Source organism: Mus musculus, chromosome 18 (genome assembly GCF_000001635.26).
Source record: "Mus musculus strain C57BL/6J chromosome 18, GRCm38.p6 C57BL/6J".
In the NCBI taxonomy this organism is placed as follows: domain Eukaryota; kingdom Metazoa; phylum Chordata; class Mammalia; order Rodentia; family Muridae; genus Mus; species Mus musculus.
Window position 1 is genome coordinate 68,062,501 of NC_000084.6, and position 19,652 is coordinate 68,082,152.

General features: G+C 43.1%; 1 protein-coding gene across 9 annotated transcripts in view; it reads left to right on the forward strand.

The window, feature by feature from the left end:
* Ldlrad4 (low density lipoprotein receptor class A domain containing 4) overlaps window positions 1–19,652 on the forward strand; it is a 328,277-nt gene that overhangs the window by 130,227 nt on the left and 178,398 nt on the right. For all 9 annotated transcript variants that reach the window (XM_030250537.1, XM_006526085.4, NM_172631.4 and 6 more), the window contains one exon: window positions 1,717–2,186. In XM_030250537.1, the coding sequence (XP_030106397.1) occupies window positions 2,147–2,186 (40 nt within the window). In that variant the 5' untranslated portion in view covers window positions 1,717–2,146. The remainder of the gene's footprint in view (window positions 1–1,716; window positions 2,187–19,652) is intronic.

A 19,652-nucleotide genomic window follows, 5' to 3' on the forward strand; every position in this document is an offset into this window, starting at 1 on the left:
ACATCAGCTTCACCTTGTCCAAACATAAACTGGCCCTTCCTGCTTTCTGCCCCCAATACTAGTTTTCTTTCCTTTCCCTTTCCTTTTCCTTTTCCTTTCCCTTCTTTCCCTTCCCTTCCCTTTCTTCCTTCCTCTCATTCTTCCTCCCCCTTCTGTTTCTTGTAGTCTTGTTTCTTGTGAGTTGGAATATTTTTATTTCTTTCCCAGTGATTTTACTTTGATGTTTAAAAGTTGTCCTTATTTTTATAAGAAATAAGGATCATTTCGCTCTCAGCTTTACCAACTTTATCAGTTCTAGCGATCTTTAGTAGAGTATCTGTGTTTTCCTGCTGATAAAAACCCAGGGGGGCTGGAGAGAAGGCTCAGCGGGTAAGAGCACTGACTGCTCTTCCAGAGGTCCTGAGTTCAAATCCCAGCAACCACATGATGGCTCACAACCATCTGTAATGGGATCTGATGCCCTCTTCTGGTGTGTCTGAAGACAGCTACAGTGTACTCATATAAATAATAAATAAATAAAACCTTAAAAAAATAGTTTTCTCGGGCTGGCAAGATGGCTTAGCAGTTAAGAGCACTGACGGCTCTTCCGAAGGTCCTGAGTTCAAATCCTAGCAACTACAGGTTGGCTCACAACCATCTGTAATGGGATCTGATGCCCTCTTCTGGTGTGTCTGAAGAGTGACAGTGTACTTGTTATATGTTATATATATATATATACACATATATACACATATATACGCATATATACATACACACACACACACACACACACATACAAAAACAAAACAAAACACCAGGTATTGGCAAGCAAGGATGTTTGACTTCATTTGTAAATTAGACACTTTGGCATTTTTCTCTCGCCTTTTTCCCTCCAGCTAGAACCTCTGATGCCATGTTGAGTGGGAGCAGTGTTGGCGGAGGTGCTCGTCTTGTTCCTAGTCTTAGATAAAAATGTTTCCTCCTTTCCCATTGGTATGGCATTGGCTTTATATCAGTCTTATATTGTCTGTTTATGCTGGTGTGTTCCTTCTGTACCTAATGCCATGAGGAGACACTTAAGTTTATCAAATGCTTTTTCTGCCTCTGTTTAGGTAGTTGTTTGGATTTGCCCTCATCCTGTTGGTGGGATGTGCCATGTGTTTTGACATCTGCTGAGTCGTCTTTTATCCCTTGGTTAAAGCTCCACCAGATCATAGTGTCAGAGTCACTTTTAAAAATTGCTTCTTCCAGAGCTTCACTGTACGTTCTTATAGGGCTGATGGCAGCTGACATGAATTAAAGGCGGCCTTCTAAGATCTTGGGATCCAACTTTGGGAAATTAATTCCATAAGAGCGTGAGTTCTAAGTAGCCCAAGGAAAGACACTTGGAGATTGTGGTCTTATATCTGTTATTAGAGTGGCTCGGAAAATGGATAAAGCATTTGAGGGTTGTGAGTGGGGTTCCCCCTCACCCCTTATCTCAGTGTTCACAGAAAGGTCATAGTCAGGCCTGAGTTGGTTTTCGTTTCTTAGTTTCTGTAGGCCTGTTAATCTGCTGCTGTGTTGTTTTTGTAAAACAAGATCTCGATATGTGGCTGAGTCTGGCTTCTATGCCTGCCCTGCCTCAGCCTTCCCGGAGCTCAGATGACAAGTATGTACCACCACCCCCAGCTAGTCTATTTATCTTCATGGTTCCCAAGGTCCTTAAGAAAGTGACTTATTTCTTTTTAATTTCAGCAAGAACAGAAGCAGAGCAGAGACCAGCAGATCTGAGCAGACTGAGAGCCCTTGGTGAGGCTGAGCCTGCTCCCTGTGTGGAAGATGCCGGCCGCTGCAAGGCTGAGGCGCCCTTCGTTTTGAGGTGGGAGAGCGGGTTTCGGCAGGACAGCTTCTCCGTTCCTGACCTCACCATGGCTTCAACTCTCTGGCTGGATGGTTGATGTGACTGTGTGTCCCCACATGCTGTCGGACTGTGTGACATCCGGGTAGTGCCTGCTCACAGGGTGTGGGAGGACAGCCAGTGGGCATCAGATGCTCCCAAAAGCCGGACCAGCAGAGTGATGGACTTGGACAGGCTAAGATGGAAGTGACCTGAGGCCTCGCCCAGGCAGTTTCTTCACAACAGGACAGCTGAAGAATTGAAACACAGGCTTGTCTGGGGAGCAGTATGCCGGAAGCTGGTTTTCAGGCCACAAATGCGTTCACAGGTGAGAGCACTGTCCACTTAATTGGGAGGCTTTGATGTCACTGTTAGGTCGTGGGTAACAAGATAGCAAACAATCGTATACAGCATGGAGGGGTGTTCAAACTTATAATCTGAATGCTGTTGGGAGCTAAGGGCTCAGGCTGCCATGGTGACAGATTTTGAGGAAATAATTGTATATGCCACCTTCTCTAAATAGGGCTGTATCATTAACAGAACAATGCCTTAGTAATTTTTTTAAAAAAGGGATAGGAAAGCTCTCCAAGGGGAAATGGATTGCTGACCAGTAACCGTTCACTTTCCATCTCTCCTTTCCATCCTCAACTTGAATGCCGTGGTGGGGCCATGGTGGCTGAGAGAACTTTGCACTTAGGATTACCCACTTGTAAATGAGCAAGCAGGACATGAGCATTTACTGTCGATTTTCCCTGCTGGCTGTCTGTTTGCACATTTTACAAGGAACCACTGTACTGGGCTAGTGCTGGAACCATGGCCTGAGATGATGCAGTAACCTTGGATGCTGAATTCTGGCTCTTTTCTGATTCACTTAGCATCCAGCGGGAAATGACTTCCTCTTCTGGGCTTATGGTGGATCCTTGTTTATTTGGAATAATATAGAATATAGGGAAAATGTTTTTATGTAAAAATAACCTTCTAGGATGGTGAAAAGTATTTTTATGAAGAAAGAACCCTTTCCTTTGTGTGTTTTACTTTGAAGGAACGATGAGAGAAATAGTTGGAGTGTGACTGTCGCTGTCCCTGTGAGTCTTAAACTTTTCAAAGAGTAGGTTGGTTGTTGAGGTGCCTGGAAAAAGGGGTCAAGGCTCGGCATTGAGAGCCACGGGGACTCTTTCCTGGCTGATCTTAACCCCTTAACAAGACCTTCAGTTCCTTTCTGTCTCTCTGTGAATGAATCGCCCCGCTGTTCTGCTCTGAGGAAGGCTAAGAACACTGGCAGGAGATGTGGAGTCCACAGAGTTCTGTTGTAGAGTTAGGTGGCCAGGCTCAGCCCCATTCTCACTGTGGGAACATGGGTTAATTCCAAAGGCCTCAGAATCCTTGGATGTAACCTGCGGAGCCTGAACTAAAAGCTCTTTTGTCTGGAGCAGTGATGGGGGAAGGTTATCACCAAATGATCGTGACCAAAATGAGATTTAAGCATTCACTCAGAAGACAAAGAACAAGGGTAGGCCCCTTAGCACTATCTTCATCAGCTTCGGCAGCAATCCCACCTGGCCTTCTAATTACTGTGTAGGCCAGGCATCTTCGGTTGTTTTGATTTCAAAACCTGCTTATTTGTGGATGTCATTTCACTTCCTGTGGTGGGTAGCGACTTGTTTGTCACCTAGCTTCCTTGATACCCAGAAGGCAACTAAGGACGGGAGGTATGTAGAGATATGTGTCAAGAGCGTCCAAAGAGCCGTTCTGAGAAGAAGAGGGGACAAGGATGGAAAGGGGAGAGGAACTGGGACAAGAGGAAGAGCATGGGTTCATCACCCCAGCCTAGTCCCCGGGCTGGCCCAGAGGTTGTCTCTGCTTCCAAGGCTGTGAACAGTTCCTATAGCTGCTGTTTCCTTCCTGACTCCTGAGGCTGCTTCGATACCTGCCTTGCCAGCCTACACAGACCACTACTGGTTCCTTGTGGTCTCCACTTAGGCACATCCAGCCCTCCCCACTCCTCCATCCCAAGGACAAAGGAAGTCAGACCAACCTGGGGTTCTGTGTGAAGCAATAAGCAGAACCCCACACATTCGACCTAGAGAATCCCAGATAGGTAACACAGGGCTCTTCAGACATGAAGGCCCACGTCAGTAATGGCGGCTACTGTAATTTCTAGCTGCGTCTGCTCCCGGTAGCTCCCTCCACCCACCACAGCCTTGTTCCGTCCATTCTCAGGCAGCTCCTCCCTCACTCTCATTCTCTTATCTCACCCTTTTCTCAGGAACTCTATTTCTTTATCCTTTTATCGCTTCCTAGTTGTGTTGGCCTGCTTCAAGAACAATCACACGAGACCTGGGGATGGAACACAGGTCATTAGCCTTGGTGGCAAACTGCCTTTGCTTACTGAGTCATCTTGGCAGCTTTCAGTGACTTTTTTTTTTTTTTTTTTTGGTCTTGTAGGGTTCTGTTTATTTTTTCTACCTGCCGTGAGCTCTGGGGACAGTACACACAGTGTGGCTTCCAATTAGTCCCCAATATCTCTGCCAATCTGTGACTTACCTTAGAGACAAAAGCAGGAACAATGTCCAATCTAATTACCTTGGGCACTCTGAACCTCTGGAAAATGTCTTCTTAGCTACCGTGGTAGCTGTTTTCTGCTTGGTGGGGAAAGCCTCAACCCATCCAGAGAAAGTATCCACAAACACGAGAAGGTATTTGTAAACATATTTTTCTGGCTTAACTTCTGTAAAATCGACCTACCAATATACTCTGGGCTGTTCTCCCCTAGGTCTTTTGCCCTGTTTACTATTGGCTGCAGAAGCATTCACTTGCTGGCATTCCTTACACTGTTCTACTATGTTCCTGGCCCAGAATCTGAGGTCTATTATATATACTTTAGGTCCCTTAACTGTTGGACAAGCTTTTTATCCCCTAAATGAGTCAGTCCATCTGTGCATTTGGCCTAGTAAGTCTTTTGCTTGCTTTCTGGAAAGTATAGTTCTCTCATCTTGTGTGCACCATTGTCCTTTTTTCTCTTGGTAATAGTTGGTAGGGTGGCTAGCAATCGGAGTCCTTTCTTCTTCTATATATTTTAAGCGAAGCCATCCCTTAGTCCAGTCCCATTTTCCAGCAGGTGTGTTTTTGCAGGCCCATAAGCGGGATAGGTTCCTGCATAGCCACTTCTCAAGCCACTTGATTCTGCCTGGTCATTGTGCCAGACCACTGAGTTTCTTCTCCTCTGATGTACTGGGCAGTGAATAATACTCACAGTTGCTGACTTCATTAGGGCATCCAAGAGGTCCAAGATTTCTTGTTTGTTTCCTCTGATGTGAGCAGTCCTCTCTCTTGGCATATAGTCCTGTGGACGCGGGCTATGGCAAAGGCATACCTGCTATCTGTGTGGATGTTAATTTTCTTGCTGGCTCCAAGTTCCAAGGCCTTGGTGAGGGCTATTAGCTCCTCTTGCTGCATTGACATGCCACTGGGTAGAGGTTGTGCCCAGATGACATTTGTGCCATCCCCCACAGGAACACCTGCTCGTCCCTAATCTTTATGGAGAAAACTGCTCCTGTCTGTAAACCAGGTAGCCTGCCTGGGCTTTCAGCAGGTTAGTTATGGCCTGTTGGGCAGGAAGTGTATCTGGGCCCCCATTTTGGAGAGTATGTCTCACCGCAACAGAGGGTAGGGACAGTCTGGGGCAACCCTAAATGAATGGGATACCTGGCCCATCCCTAGGTCCACTGTTCTTTGGGTAGTCCATGAAAGCGTTTTGGTGGCTTTTTTGGACCCGTGATCTTTTCTTGGAAACAGGGCCATCGGCTTGAAGAACCCAGCGTTGAGCTGTGTCCGCCAAGAATTGAGTGGGTTTCCCCTCCACTCACAGAGTTAGCCTGGGTTCGGGGAGTGAGTCCAAACCCTGTCCTCTAATCACTGTCTTCACCCAGGGCTAAGACCTTTGCCTTTTGGGGGCACTTTTCCCAAGGCCTGGGACTTCCTGCTCCTGACTTCTGTTTCTAGGGCACTTGAGCCCAGTGGCCTCTCTCCTCGCAGTATACACACTGGTCCTTTTCAAGGGGTTTTCTGTCTATCTTGGGTTGGAGTCTCTCTTCTCTGCTTTCCCTAACTACTGTAGCCCGGACTCTCTGTCAACTTTTCTTTTTTTTCTTTTGTTCAACTTTTATATTCATAGCCTTTCATACCCTAAAAATATCATTAATGAATATTTAATACTATCCATAGCTGAGAATTCTATATCTAATCTTGAATATTAAATTGTTTGAAAACATGCAAAATATTCCTTGGGAATTAAGCATAGTAAAAGAGCATAAAATACTAGAAATGAATCATTAAGAAATGTATTCAAAAGCCCTTATATGATACCACCTGACATACTGAGAGAGTATTTAAAATTCATTATATATCTGTGTACATTGTCTAACAATCAGTTTATTTACAGAAGATTATCAGCGGTTCTAGGAGAGAAATTATTTTATCAGTAAGTATACTTTAAAAATTTCAAAATAGCAAAAACACTTTAAAGTTAAACATTAAGAAAATGCTAATTTCAAGCACAGTGAGAAAAATTATCAATAATATTTCCATGTTTGTAGAACATAATTTTAACATTTTCAACTGTTAATATTCAACAGACAGAATAACTTTTTAAGATATATTTCATTGTTATCTCTCCCTTTCCATTTCTGATTTTATTAATTTGGATATTGTCTCTGTGCCCTCTGTTAGTCTGGCTAAGGGTTTATCTATCTTGTTGATTTTCTTAAAGAACCAGATCCTAGTTTTGTTGATTCTTTGTATAGTTCTTTTTGTTTCTATTTGGTTGATTTCAGCCCTGAGTTTGATTATTTCCTGCCTTCTACTCCTCTTGGGTGTATTTTCTTCTTTTTGTTCTAGAGCTTTCAGGCTATGAAGTTTTCCTCTTAGCACTGCTTTCATTGTGCCCCATAAGTTTTTGGTATGTTGTACCTTCATTTTTCATTAAATTCTAAAAAGCCTTTAATTTTTTTTATTTCTTCCTTGACCAAGTTATCATTGAGTAGAGCATTGTTCAGCTTCCATGGTATGTGTGCTTTCCGTTGTTTTTGTTGGTATTTAAGACCAGCCTTCGTCCGTGGTGATCTGATAGGCTGCATGGATTATTTCAATCTTCTGGTATCTGTTCAGGCCTGTTTTGTGACCAATTATATGGACAATTTTGGAGAAGGTACCATGAGGTGCTGAGAAGAAGGTATATTCTTTTGCTTTAGGATGAAATCTTCTATAAATATCTGTTGGATCCAGATGGTTCATAACTTCTGTTAGTGTCACTGTGTCTCTGTTTAGCTTCTGATTCCATGATCTGTCCATTGAGGAGAATGAGGTGTTGAAGTCTCCGACTATTATTGTGTGAGGTGCAATGTGTGCTTTGAGCTTTAGTAAAGTTTCTTTTATGAATGTGGGTGCCCTTGTATTTGGAGCATAGATATTCAGAATTGAGAGTTCATCTTGGTAGCTTTTTCCTTTGATGTGTATGAAGTCCCCCTCCTCATCTTTTTTGATATCTTTTGGTTGAGAGTTGATTTTATTCAATATTAGAATGGCTACTTCAGCTTGTTTCTTGGGACCGTTTGCTTGAAAATTGTTTTCCAACTTTTTAGTTTAAGGTAGTGCCTGCCTTTGAATTGTTTGGAAGCTGAAGCTCAGTTGACTGCAGCCTGGCTATGGGAAGAATGGGTGGCTCTGTAGCTGTGTTGGAATAAGGAAGGCATCACTTGTGTGTGAAATTGAAGATGGCAGAAACCTAGGAGCCCTTTCACTTTACCCCCGCCACATGGTTAGAAGTCAACTTTTCCATCTTTTGTGCTGAGTGAATGTACCTCTACCCATAGATGCAGATCACCCTCCCACTGGTGTTTTTCTTGGGCTTATCTTTGTACATAGGAATTGACATATTGTCTTTAATGTTCTCAGAACATATTGCTTAATTATCTTAGCTGCTTAGATGATACTTGGTAGAAAAAAACAAAACGAAACAAAAAAACCCGGAAAAACTCTACAGTACTGGATGATTTTGTGTGTCAGCTTGACACAATGTTGAGAGCCATCATAGAGGAAGGAGCTTCAGTTGAGAAAATGCCTCCGTGAAATCCAGCTGTAAGGTATTTTCTCAATTAGTGATCGATGGGGGAGGACCCAGCTCATGGTGGGTGGCAGTCCCTGGCCTGGTGTCCTGAGTTCTATAAGAAAGCAGGCGGAGGAAGCCAAGGGAAGCAAGCCAGTGAGCAGCACCTCTCCATGGCTTCTGTATCAGCTCCTGCCTCCAGGTTCCAGCCCTGCTTGAGTTCCTATCCTGACTTCCTCTAAGGATCTCAGAAGTGTAAGCTGAATAAATCCTTTCCTCCCCAGCTTGCCTTCGCATTATGGTGTTTCATCGAAGCAATAGAAACCCTAAGGAAGACACCTCCCTTTGCAAGTAACATCTGCTCATTGTAAGAATATTTGGAAAGCCACAGACAAGTCAAGAAAGGAAAATGAGTTACAGATGTGTGCTTGTACAGATGTGTGCATGTGCTGTGTAAATTTTCTTTTTGTTAACATTCTAACTTAAGAGTCTTTCAATCTTTTTCCTCGAGCAAACTTCTTTATAAAGATCTGTGTTCATAATGCTTGTTCAACTTTATAAGTGGATTATTTAGTTTTAGTATTACGCTATGAACATTTTTCTTTATAACTATGCTTTTAAATTACTGCACAATACCCTTTATATACTTGACTTTTAAAATCATATCCCCCTTGTTGAATATACATACCTTTTACCTTGACGAATATGTTCATGCATAAAAGCCCTTCTGTAGACTTATTTCCTTAGGTTAAGCCCCTGAGACAGAATTAAAGGTCTAAAGTAGTGAAATTTATTAAAGCTTATGATACAATTTCCAAAGAGCTTTGGTTAATCCTTGCTTTGGAGGCTGTGCTAACATTTTGAGTTGCCAGTTACTTGTTTACAGCCGGGGTGTTCAGAATCAGTGGTCTGATCTCCAACATTGAGCTGAGAAGGAGAAAACTATTGTCTGCCTCCCACACAAATACAAGAAACTCTGGAGCCTGCCGCTCTACAGTCAGGCCCAATACTGCAAGCAAGGTTGATCACCTCCATATTTAGTAATATGGGCTGGTTAAATTCTTAGGTGGTCTTAATTATACTGTTTTGATTCTTTCTGGTGGCCTTTATTCCCAGCTGTAGTTTGTAGAGTCAATTGTGTATTGATGTAGAAAATAAACTCCTGGAAAATAAGACATTGTGGTAAAAACAAAGACCTGGTGTCTCTGGGCAGAAGCTTGCTATAGTTTGGAGGGAGTTGGTAAACGTCCTGTCAAAGGTTGAGAATATGTGTCTTCTCTGCCTCTGAGACCGCACTTAGATACCTCAGAGGTGTTGCACAATTTTTATAAGCTTAAGCAGACTATTTCAGTGATAAGAGGAAACCCATTTAACCGTGGAAATTGATACAAGAGGATCAGATTTCTGTAGAATTTATAGCAAGCCTTTCTCATGCTTATTTTACCCATAAGGAGGATAAGAGTCAATTTAATTCTCTTCAGATAGCTAAAAGGAAGCTCTTTATGGGTGCTGGTGGCCATATGTGCTTAGCTACTACTGCCCAAAATGGAAGGAATTGGGATGCCTCCTCTCCTCTATTGTCTTTTGAGTGGGTGGAGCTGGTCCTCCTGGAGGTGTGGCTAGCGTTTTACACACACACACACACACACACACACACACACACACACACACACATACACGAGTAGCACTGTTCTGAATGCTTGCTTTCGACAGCCCCCAGACCTTCAGCTTCTGGTTCTTCGAAGTAGCCTTCAAGGCCATGCCTTTGGGAAGACCCATAGATGACTTCAGCCTGAACCTTCCAAAATGGCCTGGAGTGTTTCTTTGAAAAGATCCTTCAGACTGCTTTTCAATCAAGGGCGTGAGAGAAGATTCATGGACAACATCTTGGACAAAGATCTGTGAACTGTGCCCTAGTTGGCAAGTTGACAACCAGTCTTCTTCTTGCCCTAAGAAGGGGACATTTGCTATGCATCCTATGGGAGTTCCCAGGCTTGTCAGTGTCTGCAGCCCTAAGGGACTGCCTTTGCTTCTGGTGTTTTGACTTAACAGACCCCCCCCCCCACACACACACACACACACACGAAGACCAGTACTTAGATTTGCTGTTTAGTTCCCATTACCTAGTCTTTGAGGTCCCAAAGGAGCAGGGTCACGTGTTGGGGCTTACTGGAAGGAAGCTTCATCATCTAGGGGGGCGGACATGGTCAGGTGTTGATTTATGGTCTTAAAATGGCCTAGTGTCCCTTTCAGGAGGGACAGAGTGAGACCACAGAGCTGATATAAGACACTTTGTACCAGGACCTTTCATGTATGCAGGCTTAGATACAATCTTTGAGACAACCCTAGAGGTAATAGCATTGTGCTGGTTTTCTCATCTTTTCCTTTCCCTTTTTCCCTCCTTCCCTCCTTCCCTCCTTCCCTCCTTCCCTCCTTCCCTCCTTCCCTCCTTCCCTCCTTCCCTCCTTCCCTCCTTCCCTCCTTCCCTCCTTCCCTCCTTCCCTCCTTCCCTCCTTCCCTCCTTCCCTCCTTCCCTCCTTCCCTCCTTCCCTCCTTCCCTCCTTCCCTCCTTCCCTCCTTCCCTCCTTCCCTCCTTCCCTCCTTCCCTCCTTCCCTCCTTCCCTCCTTCCCTCCTTCCCTCCCTCCCTCCCTCCCTCCCTCCCTCTTGTAATCTTGGCAGAAGCCAGAGACATCTGCAAAGAAGGAACTTCAATGGAGAAAATGCCTCCATCGGATTGGCTTGAAGGCAAATCTGTGGGACATTTTCTTTTTTTTTTTTTTTTTTTTATTAGGTATTTTCCTCATTTACATTTCCAATGCTATCCCAAAGTCCCCCATACCCATCCCCCCCATTCCCCCACCCACCCACTCCCCCTTTTTGGCCCTGGCATTCCCCTGTACTGGGGCATATAAAGTTTGCAAGTCCAATGGGCCTCTCTTTCCAGTGATGGCCGACTAGGCCATCTTTTGATACATATGCAGCTAAAGACAAGAGCTCCGGGGTACTGGTTAGTTCATATTGTTGTTCCACCTATAGGGTTGCAGTTCCCTTTAGCTCCTTGGGTACTTTCTCTAGCTCCTCCATTGGGGGCTCTGTGATCCATCCAATAGCTGACTGTGAGCATCCACTTCTGTGTTTGCTAGGCCCCAGCATAGTCTCACAAGAGACAGCTATATCCGAGTCCTTTCAGCAAAATCTTGCTAGTGTATGCAATGGTGTCAGCGTTTGGAAGCTGATTATGGGATGGATCCCTGGATATGGCAATCACTAGATGGTCCATCCTTTCTTCACAGCTTCAAATTTTGTCTCTGTAACTCCTTCCATGGGTGTTTTGTTCCTAATTCTAAGAAGGGGCAAAGTGTCCATACTTTGGTCTTCGTTCTTCTTGAGTTTCATGCGTTTAGCAAATTGTATCTTATATCTTGGGTATCCTAAGTTTCTGGGCTAATATCCACTTATCAGTGAGTACATATTGTATGAGTTCCTTTGTGATTGGGTTACCTCACTCAGGATGATGCCCTCCAGGTCCATCCATTTGCCTAGGAATTTCATAAATTCATTCTTTTTAATAGCTGAGTAGTACTCCATTGTGTAAATGTACCACATTTTCTGACTCCATTCCTCTGTTGAGGGGAATCTGGGTTCTTTCCAGCTTTTGGCTATTATAAATAAGGCTGCTATGAACATAGTGGAGCATGTATCCTTCTTACCGGTTGGGACATCTTCTGGATATATGCCCAGGAGAGGTATTGCGGGATCCTCTGGTAATACCATGTCCAATTTTCTGAGGAACCGCCAGACTGATTTCCAGAGTGGTTGTACCAGCTTGCAATCCTACCAACAATGGAGGAGTGTTCCTCTTTCTCCACATCCTCACCAGCATCTGCTGTCACCTGAATTTTTGATCTTAGCCATTCTGACTGGTGTGAGGTGGAATCTCAGGGTTGTTTTGATTTGCATTTCCCTGATGATTAAGGATGTTGAACATTTTTTCAGGTGCTTCTCTGCCATTCAGTATTTCTCAGGTAAGAATTCTTTGTTTAGCTCTGAGCCCCATTTTTTAATGGGGTTATTTGATTTTCTGGAGTCCACCTTCTTGAGTTCTTTATATATATTGGATATTAGTCCCCTATCCGATTTGGGATAGGTAAAGATCCTTTCCCAATCTGTTGGTGGTCTTTTTGTCTTATTGACGGTGTCTTTTGCCTTGCAAAAGCTTTGCAATTTTATGAGGTCCCATTTATCAATTCTCAATCTTACAGCACAAGCCATTGCTGTTCTATTCAGGAATTTTTCCCCTGTACCCATATCTTCGAGGCTTTTCCCTACTTTCTCCTCTATAAGTTTCAATGTCTCTGGTTTTATGTGGAGTTCCTTAATCCACTTAGATTTGACCTTAGTACAAGGAGATAGAAATGGATCAATTCGCATTCTTCTATATGATAACCCCCAGTTGTACCAGCACCATATGTTGAAAATGCTGTCTTTTTTCCACTGGATGGTTTTAGCTCCCTTGTCGAAGATCAAGTGACCATAGGTGTGTGGGTTCATCTCTGGGTCTTCAATTCTGTTCCATTGGTCTACTTGTCTGTCACTATACCAGTACCATGCAGTTTTTATCACAATTGCTCTGTAGTGCAGTTTTAGGTCAGGCATGGTGATTCCACCAGAGGTTCTTTTATCCTTGAGAAGACTTTTGCTATCCTAGGTTTTTTGTTATTCCAGATGAATTTGCAAATTGCTCCTTCTAATTCGTTGAAGAATTGAGTTGGAATTTTGATGGGGATTGCATTGAATCTGTAAATTGCTTTTGGCAAGATAGCCATTTTTACAATGTTGATCCTGCCAATCCATGAGCATGGGAGATCTTTCCATCTTCTGAGATCTTCTTTAATTTCTTTCTTCAGAGATTTGAAGTTTTTATCATACAGATCTTTCACTTCCTTAGTTAGAGTCACGCCGAGATATTTTATATTATTTGTGACTATTGAGAAGGGTGTTGTTTCCCTAATTTCTTTCTCAGCCTGTTTATTCTTTGTGTAGAGAAAGGCCATTGACTTGTTTGAGTTTATTTTATATCCAGCTACTTCACCGAAGCTGTTTATCAGGTTTAGGAGTTCTCTGGTGGAATTTTTGGGGTCACTTATATATACTATCATATCATCTGCAAAAAGTGATATTTTGACTTCCTCTTTTCCAATTTGTATCCCCTTGATCTCCTTTTGTTGTCGAATTGCTCTGGCTAATACTTCAAGTACTATGTTGAAAAGGTAGGGAGAAAGTGGGCAGCCTTGTCTAGTCCCTGATTTTAGTGGGATTGCTTCCAGCTTCTCTCCATTTACTTTGATGTTGGCTACTGGTTTGCTGTAGATTGCTTTTATCATGTTTAGGTATGGGCCTTGAATTCCTGATCTTTCCAAAACTTTTATCATGAATGGGTGTTGGATCTTGTCAAATGCTTTTTCTGCATCTAACAAGATGATCATGTGGTTTTTGTCTTTGAGTTTGTTTATATACTGGATTACGTTGATGGATTTCCGTATATTGAACCATCCCTGCATCCCTGGAATGAAACCTACTTGGTCAGGATGGATGATTGTTTTGATGTGTTCTTGGATTCGGTTAGCGAGAACTTTATTGAGGATTTTTGCACCGATATTCATAAGGGAAATTGGTCTGAAGTTTTCTATCTTTGTTGGGTCTTTTTGTGGTTTAGGTATCAGAGTAATTGTGGCTTCATAGAATGAGTTGGGTAGAGTACCTTCTGTTTCTATTTTGTGGAATAGTTTGTGAAGAACTGGGATTAGATCTTCTTTGAAGGTCTGATAGAACTCTGCACTAAACCCATCTGGTCCTGGGCTTTTTTTGGTTGGGAGACTATTAATGACTGCTTCTATTTCTTTAGGGGATATAGGACTGTTTAGATCATTAACCTGATCTTGATTTAACTTTGGTACCTGGTATCTGTCTAGAAACTTGTCCATTTCATCCAGGTTCTCCAGTTTTGTTGAGTATAGCCTTTTGTAGAAGGATCTGATGGTGTTTTGGATTTCTTCAGGGTCTGTTGTTATGTCTCCCTTTTCATTTCTGATTTTGTTAATTAGGATGCTTTCCCTGTGCCCTCTAGTGAGTCTGGCTAAGGGTTTATCTATCTTGTTGATTTTCTCAAAGAACCAGCTCCTCGATTGGTTGATTCTTTGAATAGTTCTTCTTGTTTCCACTTGGTTGATTTCGCCCCTGAGTTTGATCATTTCCTGCTGTCTACTCCTCTTGGGTGAATTTGCTTCCTTTTGTTCTAGAGCTTTTAGGTGTTTTGTCAAGCTGCTAATGTGTGCTCTCTCTAGTTTCTTTTTGGAGGCACTCAGAGCTATGAGTTTTCCGCTTAGAAATATCTATGAATATCTATGCTCCAAATACAAGGGCAGCCACATTCATTAAAGAAACTTTAGTAAAGCTCAAAGCACACATTGCACCTCACACAATAATAGTGGGAGACTTCAACACACCACTTTCACCAATGTCCATTGCTTTCATTGTGTTCCATAAGTTTGGGTATGTTGTGGCTTCATTCTCATTAAACTCTAAAAAGTCCTTAATTTCTTTCTTTATTCCTTCCTTGACCAAGGTATCATTGAGAAGAGTGTTGTTCAGTTTCCACGTGAATGTTGGCTTTCTATTATTTATTTTGTTATTGAAGATCAGCCTTAGTCCATGGTGATCTGATAGGATGCATGGAACAATTTCAATGTTTTTGTATATGTTGAGGCTTGTTTTGTGACCAATTATGTGGTCAATTTTGGAGAAGGTACCATGAGGTGCTGAGAAGAAGGTATATCCTTTTGTTTTAGGATAAAATGTTCTGTAGATATCTGTCAGATCCATTTGTTTCATAACTTCTGTTAGTTTCACTGTGTCCCTGTTTAGTTTTTGTTTCCACGATCTGTCCATTAGTGAAAGTGGTGTGTTGAAGTCTCCCACTATTATTGTGTGAGGTGCAATGTGTGCTTTGAGCTTTACTAAAGTTTCTTTAATGAATGTGGCTGCCCTTGTATTTGGAGCATAGAAATTCAGAATTGATAGTTCCTCTTGGAGGATTTTACCTTTGATGAATATGAAGTGCCCCTCCTTGTCTTTTTTGATGACTTTGGGTTGGAAGTCAATTTTATTAGATATTAGAATGGCTACTCCAGCTTGTTTTTTCATACTATTTGCTTGGAAAATTGTTTTCCAGCCTTTCATTCTGAGGTAGTGTCTATCTTTTTCTCTGAGATGAGTTTCCTGTAAGCAGCAAAATGTTGGGTCTTGTTTGTGTAGCCAGTTAGTTAGTCTATGTCGTTTTATTGGGGAGTTGAGTCCATTGATATTAAGAGATATTAAGGAAAAGTAATTGTTGCTTCCTGTTATTTTTTTTTTTTTTGTTAAAGTTGGCATTCTGTTCTTGTGGCTGTCTTCTTTTAGGTTTGTTGAGGGATTACCTTCTTGCTTTTTCTAGGGCGTGGTTTCCGTCCTTGTATTGGTTTTTTTCTATTATTATCCTTTGAAGGGCTGGATTTGTGGAAAGATAATGTGTGAATTTGGTTTTGTCGTGGAATACTTTGGTTTCTCCATCTATGGTAATTGAGAGTTTGGCTGGGTATAGTAGCCTGGGCTGGAATTTGTGTTCTCTTAGTGTCTGTATAACATCTGTCCAGGCTCTTCTGGCTTTCATAGTCTCTGGTGAAAAATCTGGTGTAATTCTGATAGGCTTGCCTTTATATGTTACTTGACCTTTTTCCCTTACTGCTTTTAGTATTCTATCTTTATTTAGTGCATTTGTTGTTCTGATTATTATGTGTCGGGAGGAATTTCTTTTCTGGTCCAGTCTATTTGGAGTTCTGTAGGCTTCTTGTATGTTCATAGGCATCTCTTTCTTTAGATTTGGGAAGTTTTCTTCAATAATTTTGTTGAAGATATTTGCCGGTCCTTTGAGTTGAAAATCTTCATTCTCTTCAACTCCTATTATCTGTAGGTTTGGTCTTCTCATTGTGTCCTGGATTTCCTGGATGTTTTGAGTTAGGATCTTTTTGCATTTTCCATTTTCTTTGATTGTTGTGCCGATGTTCTCTATGGAATCTTCTGCACCTGAGATTCTCTCTTCCATCTCTTGTATTCTGTTGCTGATGCTCAAATCTGTGGTTCCAGATTTCTTTCCTAGGGTTTCTATCTCCAGCGTTGCCTCACTTTGGGTTTTCTTTATTGTGTCTACTTCTCTTTTTAGGTCTTGGATGGTTTTATTCAATTCCTTCACCTGTTTGGTTGTGTTTTCATGCAATTCTTTAAGGGATTTTTGTGCTTCCTTTTTAATGTCTTCTACTTGTTTAGCAGTGTTCTCCTGTATTTCTTTAAGTGAGTTATTAAAGTTCTTCTTGATGTCCTCTACCATCATCATGAGATATGCTTTTAAATCTGGGTCTAGCTTTTTGGGTGTGTTGGGGTGCCATGGACTGGGCAAAGTTGGAGTGCTGGGTTCTGATGATGGTGAGTAGTCTTGGTTTCTGTTAGTAAGATTCTTACGTTTACCTTTCGCCATCTGGTAATCTCTGGAGTTAGTTGTTATAGTTGTCTCTGGTTAGAGATTCTTCCTCTGGTGATTCTGTTACCCTCTATCAGCAGACCTAGGAGACTAGATCTCTCCTCTGAGTTTCAGTGGTCAGAGCAGTCTCTGCAGGAAAGCTCTCCTCTTACAGGGAAGGTGCACAGTTATCTGGCATTTGGACCTTCTCCTGGCCGAAGATGAAGGCCCAAAACAGGACCTTTCCTAGAAGCTGTGTTGCTTTGGCCTGTCACAGAAGCTGTTAGTTTCAGTAGTCCACACTCTCACCTGTTCAGACTATTTTCTGCGGAGTCTCAGAACCAAGATGGCTCCCGCGGGTCCTGAGGCAAAGGTCTCCCGGGCCGGACAGACACCTGTCCTCTGGCCGGAAAGGTGGCCGGATGTCTGGAGCCTGAAAATGGCGTTTCCTCAGAAGCTCTGCAGCTCTTGCCTGTCCCATAAGCTGTTAGCTTCTGTAGTCCACAGTCTCACCTGTGCAGACTACTTTCTGTGGAGTCCCGGAACCAAGATGGCTCCCGAGGATCCTGAGGCAAAGACTGGGACATTGTCTTAATTAAAGGTTAATATGGGAAGGCTGCACTGGCTCAGGCAGGTATTCCTGAGCTGTAGAAGCAAGCAAGCTGGGTGAGCCAGGAGATGCAAGCCTGTAAGCCATGTTCTTCACCGGCCTCTGCTTCAGTGCCTGCTTTTGTGCTCCCTGCCTTAGCTTTCCTAGATGATAGACTCTAACCTGTAAGCCAAATAGGTACTTTTCTCTCCACCCCAAATTGCTTTTGATCATAGTGTTCATCATTTCAACAGAAAGCAACCAAGATTGGCATCATGCACCATTTGTGGATTAGAAGTAATGGAGGCCCAGAGAGCCCTGTCTGGTGGTGCTAGATTTGAAATGCAGGACTATTCCCCTCTCAGCACTGGACAGACTCCATCAGGTTTGGACCAGTGTAGGCCCTGTAGATGCTGCACAGTTTCTGTGAAGTCACATGTGTGTCAGTCCTGTTGTGTCTGGAAGGCACTGTTCCTTTGGTGTCTATCTTCAGTGGTTTTTACAATCTTCCTGCCTCCTCTTCCCCATACTTACTTGACTGAGCCCTAAGAGAGGAGTTTTATGGAGACAATTCCATTCAGGACTGAGTGTTTTCTAAAGTCTCTCACTCTTTGCACATTCTCCAGTTGTGGATCTCTGTATTTGTTCCCGTCTACTTCAGGAGGAAGCTTCTCTAATGTCTAAGCAAGTCATTGATCTATGAGTATAGCAGAATGCCGTTAGATATGATTATCTTTAGCATGGTCTGTCTAGTCTCTGGTTCCTGGTCAGTATCAGACATGGGTTCTAGCTCATGGGGTGAGTCTTAAATCCAATCAGGTAGTGGTTGGTTACTCCCATAACTGTTGGACCAGTATTGCATAGCACACAGACAGGTCAGGTCAGCATTGTAGATTGAAGGGTTTATAGCTGGGTTGGTATTTACCCTTTTCCTTCTGTAGCATGCAGACAGAGTACCTTCCAGAGCATGAACAGTAGTCGGTAAGGGTGAAAGCTCTACCCTTAACACCATCTTAACTTCTTTGGTTTCAAATTGATATGCAGGTATTGTTTTCAGTAAAGTGGCCCCTAGATTGGCATAGATTGGCATCCTGGGTCACTTCTTAACCTGCCTGTCCCAGAACCTGGTTCTTCTTGGGTAACAAGTCGGAGTGGAGTTACAGACATTGGAACTGGATTCTGGCCAAGGGTTGTAGTGTTGTGTTGTGTTGTTTCTTCCGTCTCTGCACTTGCCTCTGTGTTATGCCAGCCTGACCTGTGGTTGGTTCTCCAGGGTTGCTTCTGCTCCATCTTGGATCGTGTGTACCCCTTTGTTTCTTAGTTCCTCTTCACCAACCCTTCTCTTGACCCTGGGAGGGTTATAGAAGCTTTTGAAGCAAAAAGTCTGACCTTCTCCTGTCTTGATCTGTGGGGTCTCGACTCTTGATTTGGGGCCGACGAGAGGCTTGGCATTTTGATTGAGGCCACAGTTTCTGGACATGGTTTCCTTCCTTCATAGTTGTGGCCAAATCTCCATAGAGGCAGGCATAAGGAGGAAGAATGGACTCGCAGTGCTGAATCATTGTCACACTCATCGATATACCTTGAAGTTGAAAGGACCACTCTAGGACGAATTGCACTTTAGGAGAAATGGCACTTAGGCATAAAGGGGAGGGAGGTGTGTGGGGAGGGGCTGTGTGAGGGAGAGACTGGGGGAGGGGTGTTGGGATCCAGATGTAAAATGAATAAATAATTAATGGAAAAACTATTCCCTTCTCCTCTGGCAGGTGACACTGCTACCAGTCCACATCAGGATTTTTCCGCACACTTGCTTTTGCAAACACAGTTTCCAAGGGGTAATTCGTCCTCATCCAGGGACAACAGCTTATTGACAAAGCAGTGGCTCATTGTCGTCATCAAGGCGGGTTTTCAATCCTCACATACTTACCACCTCTCACATAGAATGAGAACATCTGACACAGTTTTAGTCATATTTTCAGCCTTAAATAACACTTTTCAAAGAGAGAAGACTGAAAAACAGTGATCTTTCTATCCTTTCTACCTCTCCCCCTGTTTCCCATCTTCCCTTGATGCTCTTGGCCACCGGAGCCCGCTTTCTTGTCCTTTGTGATCCCCCCCTCCCGGCTTCTGTGGTAAAGTGAGGGTCCCTCTACTGTTCATTGCCTCAAACCCTAAACCTAAAGGAGCCGCTGTTCCAACCCAGACTTGTGCTTTCATTACGAGAACCCTGTTGCCAGAGACTTTTGTATCTGGTGTTTTGTAGCTGGAGGTCAGTTCTGGCCTATGGCAGATTCTGAGGATTGAACTTGGGTCAGGCTAACAAGGCAGATACTCCTACGCACGGAGCCATCTATCCTTCGTGGATAGCCGTTAGTAAACGTGCTTTAAAGAGTGAAACAGGGAATGAAACCAGCACCTAGGATGATTCGGCAACTTTTCCCTAATTTGACTTCTGACTTGACAAACTCAGAATGTTGATGGACGGGTTAGTGTCAAGCAAGAAAGACATGGTTCTGTCACGGATGTTCTTGCCGAGCATTTGGGGAAAGA